The sequence below is a fragment of the Poecilia formosa genome, unplaced genomic scaffold, assembly GCF_000485575.1.
Source record: "Poecilia formosa unplaced genomic scaffold, Poecilia_formosa-5.1.2 Scaffold20, whole genome shotgun sequence".
Classification (NCBI taxonomy): Eukaryota; Metazoa; Chordata; class Actinopteri; order Cyprinodontiformes; family Poeciliidae; genus Poecilia; species Poecilia formosa.
In genome coordinates this window covers 1,413,969-1,428,079 of record NW_006799959.1, presented here as the reverse complement: position 1 = coordinate 1,428,079, position 14,111 = coordinate 1,413,969, and the positions used below count along the sequence as shown (strand labels likewise).

Genomic DNA, 14,111 nt, shown 5'->3' with positions numbered 1-14,111 from the left:
TGAGGTCAGAGTTTATGATTCAACAATAAAATTCAGAAAAAAATGGACTCAATGGTAAAATTTCATGGCCAGAACTTCTGTAGACCCAAAAGAACACAAAGTCCAATCTCACAATTACCAAAAAACATTTTCACGATCTGTAAAACTTCAGAAAAAAAAAAACCCAACAACATTTGTCCAATTACCTAGCAACCCAAGCTGACTTCCAGGACATTTGGCCAGCTGGTTTTACTGCTGTATGTGCTGTACAATGGCTACTGGAAAAGACAAATGTTTTGTNCATTCATGTGTTTGCAACGTTTTCTGGTTGCTGTGCATTTGGACCCTTCAGCCACCGTAGTTTTAGGACAAAGCGAGATGGGGAGAGACGAGCCACTGTGGCCCCCGCCCGAAAGAAGATGAAAACTAAAGCAACTATAATAAAACGAGGGGGCCCTCAACATTTTATTGAACGTTGTCTGTTTTGAGACTTTGTGTTTTGACACCTTGGAGAAGAATCAACAGAACTAAAACAGGCCACTGCTTTAGTTCCACTGCGGTGGTAAATGCGCTGCAGGTGTAACATGATGATTTCACTTCTGTCTAAATTCAAAGTTCTTTCAGTTCTTTAACATTTCTGGTTGTTGCTAGTCACAAAAAAGCAAATGCAAACTCTACTCTTCAAAACGTTTTAACATGTTTTTTTTTTTTAATCATAACTATTAAAAACAGAAAACTCTTTGCAGGTATTCACACACTGTACATCCTGCTCACAAACATTCAATATCCAAAAGACAAATAAAAGCACAGATCAAATTCTTTTCAGGGGTTATGAGAAGGAAAACAAATACAAACTTAGATGTATGTACACACAAAAAGAAAATCCAGGTCATATTGAGCCTGTGCTCCTAAAACCCTTGGTCACGTTAAACCTTGAAGGTTTGGCCTCTTGGCATTTCGTCCACAGATCATCAACACCTCAGACGGAGCATAACTCGCCTGAAGAGGCCGACCACCGCAGCGTTGACTACGGTATCTGTAAATATTTCTTCAGCTCCGGCACATTGCCACGAGACGCTCACACTTTATAATTTCGGCGGAGGAGGCGTTTGTGTTTTTAAACGTGTCAAAGTCGTGTGGGTGGGGAGGCGGTGAGGATAATGCAGTTAAAACAAGGGACACTTGATGCTTCTTAACAGCAGTTTTCCAGCTCAGCTTGTCGTCTGAACAGTTCAGAGGAATTTCACAGGTTAGCTGCAGCTTAGCAGCGTTTGTCCACACATACAGAGCTGTGATAAAGTATTTATCCTTTTAGATTTCTCCTGTTTTTGCAACACTTACATGTTTCGGATCAGCAAACTAAATTTAATACCCGTCAAAGAAAACTAGAGTAAATACAGAAAGCAGTTTTCAGATGATGTTTCATTTATTAAGAGAAAATTAAACTATCCAAATCGGTCTAGTTAACTGTGAAGTACCTGATGAATCTCATTTTTAATGTTCCGTTTCATTCGCCAAACTCAAAGTAATGCCTGACCTGTAAAATAAATAAATAACTTAAAACTTATCTGACAATATGAAGCAACATCACCCCAACACCTAAAATAATTCAAGGACAATAAAAAAAATTAAATCACTGAGGCTTTGGGATTTCAGTGAACTAAGGTGAAAGAGAAAACATGATAAACCTTCCCATGAATGGCTGATCTACCAAAATGACTCCAAGAGATCATCAACAACTCAGGAGGTTCCAAAAGGAACCAAGAACAATATTTAAAGCTCTGCAGGTCTCCCTTCCTTTGAGGTCAGAGTTTATGATTCAACAATAAAATTCAGAAAAAAATGGACTCAATGGTAAAATTTCATGGCCAGAACTTCTGTAGACCCAAAAGAACACAAAGTCCAATCTCACAATTACCAAAAAACATTTTCACGATCTGTAAAACTTCAGAAAAAAAAAAACCCAACAACATTTGTCCAATTACCTAGCAACCCAAGCTGACTTCCAGGACATTTGGCCAGCTGGTTTTACTGCTGTATGTGCTGTACAATGGCTACTGGAAAAGACAAATGTTTTGTTTTTGACTTTCCAACCAGAAACCACTTACTGCATTCTTGTTGGTTGTGTAGGAGGCTTCACTTCTGCTTTTCAAACATGTATGGTTGTATAATTGCACATCTGTTTGTAGCCATTTTTCACATGCGAGTGTAAACATCGAGTTTGTGGGTGTGACCAGCAGCAGCTTATTGGACTTAAAGTAACAAGAGGTCCTAAAACGGCTCATTCTGAAAGGAGCTCAAAATAGATCGAATAGAGCAGATTAAATCTCATTAACTAAGAATGACTTTGTGCAAAAATGTTATGAACATGTTTTGTATAGACCATAGACCCGTCCTGGCCTGTTCAAGGAAGCATAAAAAGGTCACCTATAAAGATTTTTAAAGATGGGTATTATTTTAAATGCCAATACAATCTCATCTGGCATGTGACTATGTTTGATCCAGTTGGGTTTAGAAATCACCAAGAGCAGCAGAGTCACCACAGAGAAACACTCAAAAGTCCATGTCCCAACCAGACAGCTCATCAGGAGGGCTGTCCTCATCCGGAGGGTATTTATCGAAGTAACTGTAGTCAGTCGGTCCGCTGAGCTAAAGAGGAGGAACAGAAGAAAATGGTTTCGTTTTAAAGCATCTGGACTCCTGAAACAAATCAAGTAGGAAACACATGTATTTATACAGATTAATATATAGGAAAAGTGATTGGATTAATGGGATTAGGAATATCAAGAGGATAAAACAAGAAACTGAGAAGTTGAGGGAAGCTCAACAGAAGGAACGTCTGAACTGATAAAAGAGCTGAAAGAACAAAGAAACCATGGAAACCAGTAAAATGATTAAACGGACCAAAAACACCAATACATGAATAATCCCAAAAATGCACAAACTCACATAAGAATCCCATCCAAAACAATTAAAATAAAATGTTCTTTGTGATATTCATCTTCATACACATCCTTTAAAATAATCAGTTATTTTTAAAATTGCCTGTAAACTCTGTGGGTCTTAAAAGACACTGGCCATAAACTCAATTTAAGTTGAGACTGAATTACACGGAAAAAACCATATTAAAATTTTTGATTGTTTTTTTTTTTTTTGCAATAGTTAAACTGTTACTTTGAGGATCTCACCCCAGTGCTATAACATCCATGTTTGAATAGAAATTAGTACTTACTTCTCTTCTTAGTGGTGATGGTAACGTCCTCGCCTTTAGTCCCTCCCAGTTGAATCCATTAAACCACCTTAAAACAAGTTATTAAAAAACACCTGGAAGTTAGTTTCATTTTATTTAAGCAGGAACAAACCCAGATGTAAAACATATATTAAAAATTAGTGTTTGATCGCTAACTTTTTCTGTTACTCTGATGTGATTAAATAAAGGCAAATCCTATCAGAAGTACAAACTGACTTAATGTATATTAATGTAACTTTAAATGGCATCTTCACACATTTCCTTGCATCTATTTTTTTTAAACAACCGCTAAGTGAGTAAGAAATTATTTTCATTAATAATTTAATGAAACAAAAACACAAAACCTTAGCAAATAAATTTGGTCGAGTTTATAGTTAGTATCTTAGTGAACTTAAAATGAAACAAAACTGACTTACAAGTAACTTTTCAGCAAGACCTATGTGCAACATTGATTCAAAAGTACTGGTTCCACTTATTTCAATTCTAGCAAACATTTTCCCCAGGCAGTAAGTAAAATTAATCTGCCAGTGGAAGTAATACTTTTTAAAAATCAACATTGAGGAATTATTTATTTAAAACAAGCTCCTATATCTTGCTGTAAAGTCACTTGAAAGTTAGTTTTGTCTTATTTCATATGCACTAAGATGTTTGCACTACAAACTAGACAAAAATATTTAGTAAAATTTATGTTTTTGCAGTGCAGCATCTCTTGCACCAAACAGTAATTATTTAATCAGATTAGCATCAAACTGAGTCAGTTCCTTCTCACCTGTGCTTCTTGATATCAGTTATTCCATTTTTAAGGTTGCCAAGTCGCTCTGCAGGGTTCCTCCTGCAGCGTAGTGAGAAGAATCACTGAGGCACAACCTTCAAGCTGAAAGTATCACTATGTTCACCAAAACTCATCCTGCCCACCTGCACAGCTTGCGGATGAGGTCCTCCGGTCTCCTGGTGATCTTTTTGGGGAAGTCCATCTTCTCTATTCCTTTCAAGATGAACGTATACGTCATCATCTGGTCGCTTCCTGAGAACGGAGGACTGCGGGGTTCCAGAGAAACGGATCAGTGGTCGTTTCTGTGGCCGTCAGCAAACACCTGAGCACATGCACTGACCTGCCAGTTAGCAGCTCAAACAGCAGGATGCCCAGGGCCCAGAAGTCCACGCTGAAGTTGTGGCCCTTGTTGAGGATGATCTCTGGGGCCACGTACTCAGGGGTGCCACAGAAGGTCCAGGTCTTCTGGCCAGATCGGATCTTTTTGGCAAAACCAAAGTCAACCTGGAAAGGTAACGATCATCAGTCAGTTTTTAAAAAACATGAAGATTTTATTCTGTTACTCTCCTGATAACAAGGCCTTTAATCCAGATGAGGAGATAACACATTTCCTTTGAAACTTTTTTCAGTCTCAGAGATGATGACAATTTAAATTTTTAATTTTAGGTGACAACGATTAAACATTTACCAATTTAAACCTAAAACCACTGAATTTTTTTCAGCCTTTGTGCTGCAACTTCATATGAAAGAGGCAAGTTAACTTTTTCATAACTTGCACAAACTCTTAACTTTACTATATTTTTTTAAAAAGTTAGAAATATTTATAAGACCGGTCAACAAAAAGTGACTCATAATATTAATTTCTAAGTCCTACCACAAATTCTCAACTGGATTCAAGGCCTGGACTTTGAGTAGGCCATTCAAACGCATAGAAATACTTTGATATATTATGTTGTAGCTCTGGCTCTATGTTTGGACTCTTTGTCGCAGGTTTTCGTCAACAATTGACCAGTATTTAGCTCCGTTCATCTTTGTCTCAACTCTGGCATGATGCTGCCACCACCGAGGGTCAACACAGGGCATGATGTGCTCAAGGTGACGAGCATTGTCTTCCTGGAAAACAGGAAGTTGACTCATATGACCAGACCACCTTCTTCCACATGTTTACCTTCATCCCCTGCATCACTAGTAGCAAACAAAACTTATTTTCTATCCACAAAATGTTTTTTTCTTGCTACTCTTCCACAAAGACAGATTTATTGGGTGTAGCGTTAACAGATTCTTCCTCCAGTCATCTTGGCTCTGATTAATGCTCTTCTTGCCTGGTTTGTGAGTTTGGGTGGATTATCATGTTTTGAGCAGGGTTTACTTTTTATTTTACATTTTGGGACAAAAATTAAGCTAACTGAAATAAAGTGAGAACTAATTACCAGCTTTATGTATCCCTCTGAATCCAGCATCAGGTTCTCAGGCTTCAGGTCTCTGTAGAGGACGCCCTTACGATGGAGATACTCAAAAGCCTCCGTCACACAACCCACACAGAATTTGGCAGTGGGCTCATCAAAACTTCCCCTAAAGACAAAACAGCCAAAGTTAGAGCTGCTCCGAAAATATGCAAACTATTTATGATGGCAGAACCTGTATTTAACTTCTTTAATGCAGGATTTCACTGCACCAAAATGATTTTGAAGAAACGTTATAAAATAAGTGGCTCTCTCACCTGTCTCTGAGGAGGCTCCAGATCTCTCCACCTAAACAGGCCTCCAGCAGCATGTAGACGTATTTGTTATCCCTGAAGGTGCGGTACAGTCTGGAGAAATAAAGATAAAATAATAACAAACACTGAATACCCCTCAGGGTTTTGCTTTTTGAGCTTTGATTAAATTAACTCAGTCACCTTTGTAAAATCATCAGTAACTGAATTAGCTAAATTTGCTATTATAGCAAACAACTGGTTTGATTTTAGCAAAAGACGCTATATTTAGGAACCAGAAGGTTGATAATTACATGCCTATATGTTTTCATTGCAAACAACAAAATAAAAATATTTCACACACACAAATTTAGAAAAAGAAAACAGGCTGCTTACATAAAATGATGATGAAATGGTGAGGAAAGGAAACAAAGCTGTAACATCTGTGTTTTTTACTGAATCATTATAATCTCCTGTTCCAATATTTTTCTCAGCAGACATCTCAATATTCTTTGCCATTCTACACCACACAAAATATGTAATCTGCTCAGAGCCTTAACTGTGATCTCATCTAAAACTAATCAACACTGGACTGTTTTCGCAGACTGATGAAGCATGGTTTCTGCACAGAGGATGAAAATTAGAAATAATTTATGAGGCCCAGCAGGACGACTCACTTGACAACGAAAGCCGAGCGAGCTTCAGCGAGGATTCTCCTCTCTGAGTGGATGTGTTCTTCCTGCCTGTTGTCCACAACATGCTTCTTTTTGATCATCTTCAGAGCAAAGGTCATGTCTTCACCCTTCACCTTCACCTGCACATGATGGTTACAGAGACCAACGTCGAACAGCTCATTCATTTCTCAAAGCAGAAGGGTATGATTAATAAAAGTTAATAACTGATCGCTTCAGTAAACATAATCAGACTGTAAATTAAATGTTCCAGTATCCTGTAGTTTTTACATTCATTTTTTTAAAATGGCATCTGTTCTTTTTTCTAATAATGTAAATATTTAGTAGTGCATTGTTATAATGTAGCGGTGCAATATATATAAATTAAATGACAGATTTGTTTTACATATTATTGCATGTTAGCATATGTTGGCTAAGTGTTTTGCTAGATTAAGTTTAAGCTAATATAGATAAAATAAGACTTTTAATTTGTCTAATTTTACATTTTTTGACAGTTTTCTAAATTGCAAACAAAAGTCAACCTTTTACAAATCTAATTACAACAAATGTTAAAATTAAACAGTTTGGTTTTCTTCTTTTTCAAAGGCAAATCAGTATGAAGCAAAATGCGACTTTGGGGAGCTTTCCAAATAAACTCAACATTTAAAGGCAGGGTTAGGGTTAACCCTATGAATACGAGCTTCCACGTTAACTTGGCCCACAGTCAGATCAGTTCAGTGCTTACCAGTTCTACACGTCCAAACCCGCCAACCCCCAGAGTAGCAATGACTTCAAGGTGATCAAAGGGCCTGGATGAAGAGAAGACTGACACCATTTCCTTCAGCTGGACAAAATCAGGCGACAGCGGCTGGCTCTGGTGCCGAGACACAGATTTTCTGCATGATAAAGTCAGATAAAAAAGGGTTGCATTTAATCCAACTGGTCCAAATTATGAGAAATTATCACTCCTTTTATTTGTGCAGTTTTCCTTCCTGTTGTTGATCTAAGCTTCAGACATTGGACCTACTTTGCATGTCTCTTCTTGTCGTCCCGATCAAGTGTCGCCACGTAGCCTTCAAGGTGTTTCTGCAGCTCATTGAAGTTACCCACCGTGTGATCAAATGTCCTATCAAAGCAACAACTGCACTTTAAGAGCTACACTACCAGAATAACAGAAAGTATTTTAGTTTTTTTATTCACATTGTTTCATTTTCAGCTGCTATTTAGCATTTTTCTTAAATCTACAAACAAACTTCAGCCAAACAAATTTCTCTGCGTTCTTTTTACAACCTCTAGAACTACTCACTCTCTGTCGATTACAAGGCACTCCACCCCGTTCTCATCAGCGATGATATTGGCTGACCTGACGTCATCACTGAAAAACACAAAAAACGTAAGCATGCACACCAGAAACCACTTTAATACAAATGTAAGAACTCCTTTTCTGTTTAAACGTCATTCAGAAATATGCAGCTCAACAAGCTGTCTGACCTTAAAAACATTCTTTAGTAATAAAATAAAGCAAGATTTAAAATTCCATTCTCTGACAAACAAAGATCCTGTCAGGTGGTTTCGGTTTGATGTGAATTTTTTCTGGTTTTGGTCAAAACTCTGGGAGCAACATGTTGAATGAGCTGGACCGCCTTGATATTTTATTTACACAAACTTTTACAGATACGATTATATTAATCCAAAATACTGAAAATAAAAGCATATGCCTGGAATTATTTTTATTCTTTTATCCATATTCATTAAAAACCTTTTTTGGTCAAATCCTGCAGTGAATAGTTTTTTTAACAGTCAAATTAATTATACTGACTTCTAATATCTGTAGGACACGGTAACAAAACAAAGTTCATTAAGTTCTTACTACGCAGCATGTTTACCTTATAAGTGCTTTTTCTCCAAAGTAGTCGCCCTTCTGCAGCGTGTTTATGGTCTGTGGCAGTCTGTAGGCCTCGGTGGTTTGGGTCACCTTCACCTGCAGGAGGCAGATTTAAGTCTCCTGTTAAGCTTTTACAGGTGCTTTATATTTTCTCTGAATATTTTTACATGCATCGTAAAAACAAAACAAATTGTGTTAAAACTTGAAAAGTGACATTTTCAATAACAGTAATCTGACCATGATGGCCCATGCATGATTAGGCAGCACTGATGCATGCCTATCCAAACAAACATATTAATCTTAAGGGGATTCTCTCAGTAGAGGGTTTTTTCTTTGCTTGTTGCTTTTCTGATTGCAGTCTGAAGGGATTCGTCAGTAATGACACTTTGAATGTTGACAAACTTCCCCATAATTTGGTAGGCTTTAAAAACCCAGCGGCCCACCGTGGTTGAGGTCAAACATCCCACTCTTGGCATCGTTACCATTTAAGATGCGCCACAGTGACATCACGGCCTTAATGGCCATGAGTGTGTTTTAGCTAAGTGTCTCGTTTGACCTCTGTGACCCCTCACTTCCCTTGTTTTTCCTGGTGGCAGCCACTCTCGGAGTTTATTCCCTCCCTGGTCAGAGGGCACCACAGGAGGTGGGGGAGCCATTTCCTGTATTAGCCCCCCTTCGTCCCAAACAACAGACCTCTCACCCGGCTTGGTTGGGTCTGCCGTCTCATATGGACCTATTAAAACAAATTCCCTTGTGGCCAGCTCCAGCTTTTCCACGTCGTTATCGGGTTGCTGACTGATCGGACGGAGAAGAGGAGTGGGTCACAGACCCGAACCGCCCAACACTCTCACAAATCTTAAGGACAAAACCAGGAGAGTTTCTGGTGGAATAAGATTTTATTCTCTTTAATAAACTTGTTACTGTGTCCTTTAATTATAAAATGCCATCAACAACACAACAACTTCAGTATATTAATTAAAAGTGACCCTCAAGCTTTTAAAATTATGAGTTTGGTGCACAACACTGCTTTTGTATTCATTAAGTCCCACTTGGTGCAGGTGTGAACAAAACAATCTAATCTGATCTGAAAAGCTCAGCGCCTGTAACTTCTGACATTTAGCACTCAGTCCGAGAAGTGAGATTCACTTTGACAGCCATACAGTAGCTAGTCGTAAGGGTTCGAGGACAAGATTATGTTTTCTTTCTGGTTCAAGTTTTATTTTAATACAGTCTGAAAACATCCCAGTAGTTGCTGACTGACTGATCTTTTATTGCAGACATGAAAAACATACTACAATGTAAAATGTCCCACTAAATATATAAAATTTTTATTGCAAGTTATGTCTGATGTAGCAGCAGTGTTTTTTTTTCTTTAATCATTTCAATGTTATCCAAATTTCATTTTTGTTTGCCTCTCTATGTTAATCAGCAGGTTAAATTCTGGAGGAAAAACACAGATGTGCTTTTTCAAACACTTCAAAAATAAAATCTAGGTTTTAGCCTGCAAACTTCTTAACAAATAGCAAATTATTCAACGCAGATTCTGAGTTCAAGTCACGTTTATTTGTGTAGCACATTTCAGCAACAAGGTTGTTCAAATAGTTTACATCATAAAAACAACCTACACTCATCAATTATGAAACAAACATTAAATTTTTCAAAATCCTCAAAAAAAACTCAAATATGTTGATCAATGTTCCAGTAACTGCTAATCAAATCAAAGTCTGAACAGGTGAGTTTGAGCCTTGATGTAAAGAAACTCAGTGTTTCAGCTCTTTTGCAGTTTTCTGGAAGTTTTTTTCAGATTTGTGGATCTGCATTCAGGAACTATCCTGCAACCCTTAGCTGCATCTCTTCTCCAACTCAATTGTGTGTTTTAGTAGAGAAAGAAAACTTAGATTAGTCAAAACCAGATTCTGTTGGTCAGACTTTAATGAAAAATGGAAACCTGTTACAATATCACCTTCATGTCATTAGGTGTTAGTTATTCACCTTTCCCTGTGCGATGATGTAGAAGGTGCTGCCCTCCTCTCCCTGCCGGATGACGTATTCTCCTTTGTCGTAGTATTCCTGAGGGGAAAATGGGACGGGAGAGGACAGCAGTCAGAACCAAGGCTTTTTATTGATTTAACTACTGATTCTGTCATGATTCCTGGTAGACAGTCCCCTGTGGGTCAGTGATGCTGTACGAGTTCGAGCATCAGGCTGAACAACTGAAGCCATTACTGGATGCTGTTCAGATTTGGGGTTTGACAGCAAAAAGAAACAACATTTAAGTTCAACAAACTAGCTATGAATCAAAACATAGTCAGACATCACTTTAGGTGAGCTGAAATAATCTAAGTGGTACAATTAGGATAATATGGAAAGTTTAAAAGTGACTGAAAGTATGAAGTTCTTGCATAAGTTCATTGAGGTGGCAATTGGGACTTAAAGATTTTGTTGTACTATTGCAATAGCAATAAAAGTAACAAAAACTATTCTGTATTTTCCAGACTATGGTGCGCATTCTAATAAATAGTAATAAAGTAAAATGCCATTTTATATTCTGATAAGCTCAGACAAAGCTGCCTTTTGTAACGCACACCAGCTGGAACAGAAGTAAAGTAATTCTTCAGTCGTTTTAATGTCACTCATAAAACGAAGCGACATTTAAGATGTCTTCCTTTTCTGTTGTGTCAATCAGCTCTTTTTGCAGGGACTGGTGCCTTTATTTTTTAAAAACCAGTGACAGCCAGTGTAAAACGTTTAGAAGAGATGAAGATGTGCAAAGAAGGTCGCCAGGATGAAGTATAATCTGGGATCAAGCAGGTGTGACCACGGTCCGCCGCTGTATTCCTTTTGACTTTATGGGGACATTGTCGAAACCAAATCAGAGCAACTCTGTGTAAACATTCCCCGGTGTTTACTGTCAAAGCTCTTGACACAAGTGGCATTTTCCTTGGGCGTCCACGATTGTTTACCTCCCGTTTACGCTTCAGGAGAGCCTAGTTTAACGCCGGGCTGTGACAGCGGAGACAACATGCCAAGGTTTTGTTTATAGAGCCTGTCCGGATGATGCAGAAGCTGTTCAGTGGATGGACAGCATCTGAACTGTGTCCTGGGTTTGTTATAACAGACAGCAAAGTCAGAATTTTAAATGAGCTAATGTTTCCAGAAAGGAAAAAAAAGGACACTGTCCATAGGAAACTTAAAAGTGGCTCTTTTCCTAATATAGGTCCGACCGTTCTGTTTAATCCGAACATTTGGGTTCCACTTATTAGGTTTGCTTATGTCAGTGGTGAACATCGACACTCACGCTTCGCTTTCTGTGTCTATATTAGGTTTGCCTCCGGCTCGGTTATTCTAATCGGCTTTCCATCGATCAGCCGCAGCCTATGTTTCAACAGCATGTCTCTACGAGCGGCACCGTAATGGGAGTAAACCAGTTTGAAGACGACACCAGTCCTCCACAGCCCCCAAGTGGACTGGTTTCTCACTGCAGTCTGAGTAAAGACGTTCAGCGTGGGTAACTTTGCTTCAAAACAGATAAAACTCAAACGCTTTGCACTTGAGCCATTTGTAAAACTGAACAAATATTTCCAGCCATACACTGTGATAAGAGTAAAGTCTAAAAATGCAGCAATACGAGTGAAACGTAATAATCAAGTTTGTCTCCAATGGTGTAAAATGAATAATTATCGCCCATAAAGTTCAGTTTAAGTTGGACATAATTTATGATAATGGTGAGTAGAATTTAAAGTAAACAATAACTTTCATAAAATAATGTACTAAAGAGTCTCTGAATAAGAATAATTACAACTTAGGAGAATCCATTGTATTAAGACACGGACGGACGGACAAACGGACATTGTTTGTTTTTACAGATTCAGGTCTAGATATTCTGATCTTCTCTTAAATATTTTACGTTTTGCTCACATATTCTGGCCTCAGCCGACGCGTCATATTTACAGTAGTTCCTGTTTTTATTTCCAATCAGCTCAACACGCTTTTGAAACATGTCGACTTTTCAGATTCAGTTCCAGGAATTCAAACTACCTTCCAGAGTTCAAATGAGATTTCTCAACTGGTGATCTGTTCCTGTTCATACAAACAGATGCCTGTAAATCACACCAAACCCCATTCTACAAAAAAATAAAAAGTTTTTCACAAAACTGCAGTGATTCTCTGTGAACATCTGCTCCTTTCTCGGGTTACAGCTGGCCCCCCGACAGGCAGAAAGCTTCCATAACAAAATGTCTGAATAGAAGAATTTCACCCACACTTGAGAGTAGCAGCATAATCAACCAACGTAACAAATGTCCTTGACGTTTGCAGTGCAAAAAGATGCTGAGAAAGCAGTTTTCTGCCCCGATGCTGGCAGGTTCTGCTCACTTTTTTCCCTTTCTGCAGATGAAATGCAATGCTTCTGCAGGAAGAGCTGGAGTCACCCTCAGTGTCCTGCTTGTTTCACAGCTACACACACAATTTCACACACTTGTGTCATCTCACACCAAAAGCCTGTCACTGGCACATCTTTAAGAAATCACTCGTCCCCCATTTGAGTAAACACTTTCTGGGGCCTTAGTCAAATAATTAGGGTAACAACATACAGCACCCGGTGATGACAGGAATAATATCGGCCCCGTTCATCAACAAGATAAATCTGGGGGTTCTTGCCGACTGCAGCTAGAATGAATTTGCTGACATGCAGTAATGGTATATGGCCAAATGGTAATGATATTTTGACAGCCGCTATCTGCAGCGCTCCTGGCTCCAAGGAGCTGCCAAAGACTTGTGCAATTCATGTAAAAGTCAAATTGTCCTTCAAATAGAAATGGAGATAGTTTGACAGAATAACTTACCACCTCCAGGCAGTCGACTATTTTGCTTAGCTTGTCGTCGGGTAGATTAGCCAAGAGTGAAACGCTGAACAAAAGAAAGAAAGAACAGGAGAAACAATAAGTTAAGGCCACTAACTAAACTTTTATACTTGGTGCCAAAACTGTAATTTAACAAGCAGTTAAACAATAAGTCAGATGTGCACATGCACAAATCCTGAGCAGGAACGTTGTTAACTTCAGGCTGGTCAGGGTTTGTTTTAATACAAACTGGAATGTATGACGGCGTATTAGAGACATTATAGGAAGAAAATCACTCCAAGGGCCACAAATGGTTCCCAAGCCGTACTTTGGACACCCTTGTTCTAAAACCTTCAGCCCCACGTTTTGAAGGATTCAGATGAAAGTATGCATTTATTTTCATCATTTATCTGTCCATTTTCCAGATCACATTCATTCCTTAGTTCAGCCTCGAGTCTGACCTTCGCAGGAAGTTGCGGTACTGTTCGTGCCGCGTCTCAGCCGTCCTCCTCATGATGTTCTGGAATGCCTCCCGATCCAAAGCCCACGTCCTCACTTTGTTCACCGCTATAAAAAGAAGCATAACTTGCCTCAGGAAGGAGGAAGTGGCTGTGACAGTTTGACATGAGTCAGTAGCAGAGATAATGTTCCTCTGCTGAGCCAAACTGTCAAAGTCTTTCCAGTTCACCTGGAAGATTGAGGTCACCGCAGAGCTCCTTCCTGAAGGTCCACCAGTAGCTGGTTAAATATACAAACCTCAAACAGACCTAACACTGTGAGTGGTGTTTTACTCAACAAATGCCAGAGAGCAGAGCTGGGTAGTGATCCCAAAACCTGCACTAAAGGAAGAGTAGCACTACTTCAACATATTTTACTAAATTAAAAGTAACTGTCCAAGAAATTACTCAAGTAAGAGTAAAAAAGTACTAACTGATTAAATTGTCAGTCATTTAATATTTAAAAATATAAAGTTAAGTGGAAATTTAGGTATTTTAAGGACCAAACAGACAATAATTTATA

The 14,111-nt window shown here is 38.6% G+C and overlaps 1 protein-coding gene across 1 annotated transcript; it reads right to left on the bottom strand.

The window, feature by feature from the left end:
- Positions 1-2,411: 2,411 nt before the first annotated feature.
- LOC103134980 (cGMP-dependent protein kinase 2-like) lies at positions 2,412-13,923 on the bottom strand. The gene is made up of 15 exons (XM_007547509.2): positions 13,553-13,923; positions 13,095-13,158; positions 10,243-10,320; positions 8,252-8,346; positions 7,672-7,740; positions 7,393-7,491; positions 7,111-7,261; positions 6,372-6,508; positions 5,722-5,811; positions 5,432-5,573; positions 4,342-4,505; positions 4,145-4,267; positions 3,999-4,061; positions 3,212-3,278; positions 2,412-2,628 (listed from the first exon to the last, which is right to left on the bottom strand). The coding sequence occupies exons 1-15, from the start codon at positions 13,672-13,674 to the stop codon at positions 2,533-2,535; spliced, it is 1,560 nt and encodes a 519-aa protein (XP_007547571.1). The 5' UTR covers positions 13,675-13,923; the 3' UTR covers positions 2,412-2,532.
- Between the last annotated feature and the right edge of the window lie 188 nt (positions 13,924-14,111).

Bases quoted from the DNA above. Each gene is read 5' to 3' on its own strand.
- LOC103134980 (XM_007547509.2), bottom strand. From the start codon at position 13,674: ATGCTTCTTTTTATAGCGGTGAACAAAGTGAGGACGTGGGCTTTGGAT. The intron at 5,812-6,371 runs GTGAGTCGTCCT...TTATTTCTCCAG, and splicing joins CGCTCGGCTTTCGTTGTCAA to ACTGTACCGCACCTTCAGGG. The intron at 4,268-4,341 runs GTCAGTGCATGT...GGAACCCCGCAG, and splicing joins TTTGAGCTGCTAACTGGCAG to TCCTCCGTTCTCAGGAAGCG.